General features: G+C 38.2%; 2 protein-coding genes across 2 annotated transcripts; both read right to left on the reverse strand.

Moving 5' to 3' along the window:
• Window positions 1-114: 114 nt before the first annotated feature.
• On the reverse strand, window positions 115-1,571 carry LOC103934138 (heat shock factor-binding protein-like). Its single transcript, XM_009343849.3, has 5 exons — window positions 1,431-1,571; window positions 1,062-1,115; window positions 877-900; window positions 752-794; window positions 115-480 (listed from the first exon to the last, which is right to left on the reverse strand). Exons 1-5 carry the CDS (start codon window positions 1,431-1,433, stop codon window positions 335-337), a joined length of 270 nt encoding a protein of 89 aa, XP_009342124.2. The 5' UTR covers window positions 1,434-1,571; the 3' UTR covers window positions 115-334.
• Window positions 1,572-2,266: 695 nt separating this feature from the next.
• LOC103934136 (dol-P-Man:Man(5)GlcNAc(2)-PP-Dol alpha-1,3-mannosyltransferase-like) lies at window positions 2,267-5,969 on the reverse strand. Its single transcript, XM_048586633.1, has 13 exons — window positions 5,786-5,969; window positions 5,680-5,714; window positions 5,461-5,598; window positions 5,295-5,363; window positions 4,788-4,945; window positions 4,642-4,708; window positions 4,499-4,552; window positions 4,135-4,223; window positions 3,855-3,971; window positions 3,382-3,515; window positions 3,218-3,296; window positions 2,891-2,947; window positions 2,267-2,778 (listed from the first exon to the last, which is right to left on the reverse strand). Exons 1-13 carry the CDS (start codon window positions 5,949-5,951, stop codon window positions 2,607-2,609), a joined length of 1,335 nt encoding a protein of 444 aa, XP_048442590.1. The 5' UTR covers window positions 5,952-5,969; the 3' UTR covers window positions 2,267-2,606.
• Window positions 5,970-6,179: the final 210 nt, after the last annotated feature.

Consider the following 6,179-nt stretch of genomic DNA (forward strand, 5'->3'; position numbering starts at 1 on the left):
AAGGAGTTCCAGAATCATGGTCCAAGGACGATGTGTCAAAGTTTTCCCAGCAACGAAACATTCAAAAATCAAGATAAACACCAATGAACTGTTAAATTCTGATAAGAAACAACGCACGATAAGACATCATCTCATATTAATGACTTTCAAAAGATAGATCACAAACAACATTAGCTTCAAGAGCACACTGAGTGTTTATAATCTCACAGAAACATCAGCTTCAATCAGTCAAGCACAAATACACAATTGCAGACAATGAAAAGCTAGCACAAGTTCGAAAACCTTATCAAATGTAAGACAAGCACTATGTTTATCTGCAAGAATGTAACTAAATTTATGCAGAACCTTCATCTTGCTTCACTTCATCTGCCGCTGGCTTGGACTGCTGCATTGGAGACGGAGAGCCCTCCATTCCCATCTCTGTTTTTAGTTCATTGATGCTGCTCTCCAACTCATTTATGCGAGAGCCCATCTCGTCAAGTGATCGCAGTTAAGGAAACATAACAGAGAATTCATTTAAGCCACTACAATTATATAACACAGATTGTAAGGTTTCAAACCCCATTAAGATCTGACAATCCCAAATCGCAGCCAAAACCAGCAAACATCGATAAGATAGTTTTATGGAAAACTGAATTTTAAGGCTTTAATTAAGCAGTCATATTCATTTAAAGAACCAAACTTTCCAATGTATTAACCTAGCATGGATCAATAAGCGCTTTCAAAATTAAAGAAAGTGAGAATAGGATATTCTTCGTGACAATGGAGTCGGACATTGTTTGGAACCTAGATTGCTGCAGACAGAAATTTATCAGTAATAGTCATTTGATTCAACCAGCATCAACTCAACTTGAAGTTACAACTCGAAAAACTCACCATTTGTTGAAGAAGATTTTGCACCTGCGAACAAACAAACCCCAAAAAAACATGATAAGAACACCACAGAAGGCGAGATTTACCAACATAAAATTCTTGTACAAATGATTCAATAATCTTAAAAGTCCTACACTTTCCGAACAAAAATCGAAACTCGAAAGCTATGAGAACAATGAGGCACTCACAAAAGCAGACATGTCAGCAGTGCTCTGCTTCGGATCCTCCGAATCATGCCCGTCCTGCAAAGAAAAACAAATTCACAGTCAAATCATACACTTGCACAACCAAAGCGCTCGACAGAGTTGCCCCAACGAACCCCAAAGCCACACACATTTGGGCGAAGTGCAACAACCAGGGAGAAAGACACAAGCTTTTGCGGTGGAAATCAAAAGTAAACAAAATCTGGGCATCGAAGTTTGTAGCTATAAATTCAAAACCTTGAATTGAATCGAATCGGAGTTGGAAAATTAGGAACCCTAGCGACGAAATTGGGTGAAATTGAACGGTTTGTTTCGAGAAAAATAACGAAAGAGAGAACGATGATTTGCAATTACCATTCTCTGCAACTTTGGGAAGTGTCCTTCTTGCTCCTGCTTCCGTCCGTACAGTAGCTGCAATGGCGATGCGTTGGGTGCTTTGGGTGCGGTGTGGCCTCTGGTTTATGGTTCCGGTGATTCGTTTCCAATGAAATTATTGATATGTCCCTCGTTTTAAACTTAAAATTTCTTTTTCTGGCCAAAGGTGAGTGGGCATTTTTGGAAAGTGAATAACTTGGAAGTTGGGAAGCCGAGCGCCACTGAAATTCAAATTTTTATTATCACAAAAATAAATTGCTCTGCTTTTTGGTTTTAGGGAAAATTATAGTACTCTCCTAAAATTTTTTTTTTTTCAGGGCAATGAACTAAACAAGAAAAGGCTCTGCAAGTTCTTGAAACTTCATTTCATTACTTAAACCCAATTTGACTAATTCGTCAACTGCAAAATTACGCTCTTTATGAACATGCTGCAAATTATAACTCTAGTTATATATGATCAAACTTCTACACTTTGAGACAAGATTATAGAGGGGATGATTTTCTAGCTTTAGCAATCTTCAACCCATAAAAAAATTAATTAAAAAAATAAAAAATAAAAGCCCAAAGCTCAACATGGAGAACTTCTCCAACTCTTTTTTTAGCAATAAAACTACTGATCCAGTTACTGTGCCAATCTCTAATTAATCCTCCACTTCCAATTACCCCATTAGAACCAAGCCTAGCACCATCCACATTTAGCTTAAAGGTCCCAGATGAAGGAGGAACTCGAACCAAGTTAACCTGCACACAATAGTGTTGATCAATCTTGTATAATTAATTTCTCCAATGTCAATGAACAAAGAAAGAAACAAAAGGAATTAACTTCCACCATCTTCCTCGATCAAAATTCAAACCTCATTCAAAAATCGAAAGAGAAGTAATACTAGATCAAGAGCTAGTTGGTCAATCGTCTAATACTTTCAAATTCTCCATTTATAAGCTAAACATCGGAAGTCTTCGATTCCGAAACCCGACTGTGTCCCCAAAACAAGAAGAGCACTATTCGGAACAACAATTTCAAGAGAAGAAACAAAATCCTAATGCTTGGTAGAGTACAAGGGAAGAAAAAGAAGCTGGAAGTTGCCTTTGTTCTACATCAGCGGATTTAGTATCGTCTGTATAAGCGTTGTTTAAGAAGAACTAGTAAATGCAGCATCATTTATCTTTGTTTTCAGTCGATGCTTTGTCGTCCACATAAGGATATTCAGGTGGGGCGGACCAAAGACCGACCAGTATTACTAGGTGGAGAAAAAGAAGCATTGCCGACGAGTACATGCTAGAAGGAAAGACGTTCCAGCAAAACTCCACCCCAATAAACAACATTACACTGTCCAAAATAAACGAAGTTCAATCAACAAAATGATCGGTATCAAAGTAATAATCATACAAGAATTAGTGAAGACTATGTAGCCTAAGGATTCAATGATAAAGAAGCCTACCGCAGTACTGTGGGGAAAGGCGTTTTCCACAATAGATAAGGTAAGCTATGGAAATACCTGCAGTAAAAGATCTTCGTGTGTTATGAACAAAATAAACGAATATATAGCTTATAGATCAGGAATTTTAGTAGAACGACTCCAAATAGTTTTGAGATATATTGACATCAATTGCATTCAGATTCAGGCCCTCAGCTTTCCTACCATCACGTTTGAGGATACAACTTTTACAGATCCTTCTATAATGTAAATTAGCTACCATGCATTTCTAAGTAGAGCTGTCCGGCTACAAGTTATAATTTATACAGAACATCATCCAGCAAAACTTACCAAGAGTAGAACTGATAATGCAATGATCGAGCACATACAATGCCGATGAAATTCCCGACAAACATAGTAGTCACAATATCTAAAATTACCATGCCCACGTTAGTATCAGCTATAAGGAAACGTAGAAAGGAAAAAAAACCTTATTACAGAGGCCTTCTACTTACATTCTTTCCTAAGAACTCTGGTGGATGAATGGCTATTAGAGGACTTCTTCAAAGGGAATGAACTTGTCAGAGCAAATTTGAGTTTTAAAGGATCAAGTCTAGAATACAAAAATTTGAAGAGTCCGCCTTCATGCCTGCACAAGACGATTACCAAAACATATTCAGCAAAAATACACAATCATTTGGCCATCTATAAATACCAGTCACTTGTCAAGATACTAGAGAATTGCATGTTATTGTAGACAAGAGCCTATCTTAGTGCCTGCTGGGGTATCAGGAGGTTGTAATAGTCACATATGGAAATACGTTGAGAGCAGAACAAATGTTTTCATTTGGCGGGAACATATTCATAACTTCAATTTTACAACTTCCTATTATCTTGCGGGAAAAATAGAACGATCCTTACACCTAACACATAAACCACACCAATTCCCAATACAACTTATTAAAAAGAATTACACAGTTATGCTTACATGCACCATCTATAATGAGCAAAAGCTGTGAGCAAACCAAGGTGAGCAATCAGCAAAGAGATTGCAAATGCCTTCGATACAAATATTGGCTCAGGAACAAACTTGAAATTAACAGACCTGAGAAAAAGATAGCATGTTATTTTCCAACAACAAACTGCATGAAATAATCAAGGAAAGGAATTTCAAATGAAAAATAGACCATGTGTTGCTAAATGCGCTCAAAAATATGAACGGAAAAATTTCATTTATAGATCTTAAATTATATGTTCGAAGAATGTACCAGAAGTGGATAAAGACTCGACCGAGATTAAAGGCTCTTGAGATGTATGCAAATGGATGAGACATGATGAAAGGCATCCCCAACAGTATCTGCAGAACCATTCAGCAAATAGCTGTCAACAAATGAACACCCCGACTGGAAAATGCTCTTGAATTGAGGATCTTGAAGTCTAGCTCACCTAACAATGTTGGAATAAAACACATACATTCAACTTCCGCATTACCAAAGTTGCTTACTCTGAATTCTAAGAATGGAAAAGGAAAAATAATAGAATGTGCATCAAGGCTGCAAGGCTGAATCAACTGAAAACTTTCAAGCCTATGCAAACATTATTTTGTTGAAAACAAAAGGAAAAGGTAAGCACCTGTAGTAACGCTGCACCAGCTAAAGCTGATATCACTCCACTGATACTCATAGCCTGTAAAAGATGTGTTGGTGCTTGAGAAATTTTAGCAAATAACCCACGCACGAATCTTAAATAAATGGTCAAAGACAAATTAATATTACCTTTAACATGAGGAGTAGTAGAGGTGGAGCATAGAGAAGCACATTCATCTTTATTGAAACAGCTCCACTTGATAGATAACAAAAGCCAAAGTTAAAACAATTATTGTTTATCTTGAAAAAAGTTCGTCAAGCATGTAAAATGCTACCTGAAAATGATCAGTCCAAGATGCCATCTTTGGTAAAGAAGTGCAGCCAACGAAGCATACAAGAGCATCATGGCCAAACAGTCATTAAAAAGACGAAGCACAAAAATCGAATGCACCCTTTTCGATAGACAAAGCAAGGTAAAAGCCCACCATGGAACCTAACAACAACCAAAACGGCATTGGAAGCTGAAATCAGAGCTGATACCTAAGGGAGGAGAATTACAGTTTAAGCAAAAGTTGTCAGCTGAAAAACAATAAGCTGTTATCTTCAATATCCAGTAACACTTTTCTAAATATCCAATCTGTAATACAGTTAGTTTGACTACAATTTCCATGGAACTAAGCAAACCTTCCCATTTATATTGTCACTTGTCATCAATTAGCATGTACAACAGACGGTTAATAAAACCAATCACAACTTTGCAACATCAAAATCAGCGGCCAAAACGCGTTAAAGCAGAATTAGCACTTCAAAGTCACAAAAAACAAGATTGATTGTTGTCATACCACATCAGTCTTCCCATAGATGAACAAAATGATCCCCAAGTTTACAATGTACAAAATCCCGAACAAAATCTGCAAACACGAAATAGAAATCAAAACCATCAGACACAAACTATGGTTAGAAACTAAACATCAGCGAAAAACTTTCGCATATGAAAAAAGTAATCACCTGAGCTGGATAAACTTGGCCTCCTGTAACATACTGAATAGCAGAATAAAAGTACAGGTAACCAGCAGGATAGACCAGCGGCCCTGTGTCCCCTTTTAAGTTCGCATAGTCTCTCTCTCCACCAAGAAACCCACTAACCTGTCAATCAGATACTGTCATTTTCTCAGTAACCACACAGAATATAGAAAAAAAGATAAGAACTTTAGGAAGACCACTCACTTGTGACATGTACGCGTCCCAATCTATCTTCGTATCTGCAACCAAACACTCACGATATCACCAATCCGAATTCACAGAGAGAGAGAGAGAGAGAGAGGGAGATTACAGGGGACATAGGCGACGATAAGGGCTACGAGGAACGAATCGCAGAGGAGCAAGGCGGAAGCGAAGAGTAATTTAGGGCCCTTGAGAATTTTGGGGTTCGAGGAGTTGGAAATCCGCCGGCGCTGCGGGGGGTTCCGCTGTGTCGCCGCCGTCGATCTGCCCGCCATGGTTGAGTCGTCGTCTTTAGACCTCAAACGTACTACAAACTAAAACTGGACCTGACCGTTGGATTTGAATACTATAGTCCTTGATCTGACCTTTGCTTGAAATCGGGTCGGGTTGACGGTGAACAAAAACATAGGCCCAATATAATCTATATTTTATGGATTGGCCGGCCCAAAATATGGCCCCAATGTTGTGGTGGTGACTTGGCACGCTGTTCCTTGAAGAAAAAT

This window comes from the organism of the source record quoted next, unplaced genomic scaffold (assembly GCF_019419815.1).
Source record: "Pyrus x bretschneideri cultivar Hongxiangsu unplaced genomic scaffold, Pyrus_bretschneideri_v1 Contig25, whole genome shotgun sequence".
Taxonomy (NCBI): domain Eukaryota; kingdom Viridiplantae; phylum Streptophyta; class Magnoliopsida; order Rosales; family Rosaceae; genus Pyrus; species Pyrus x bretschneideri.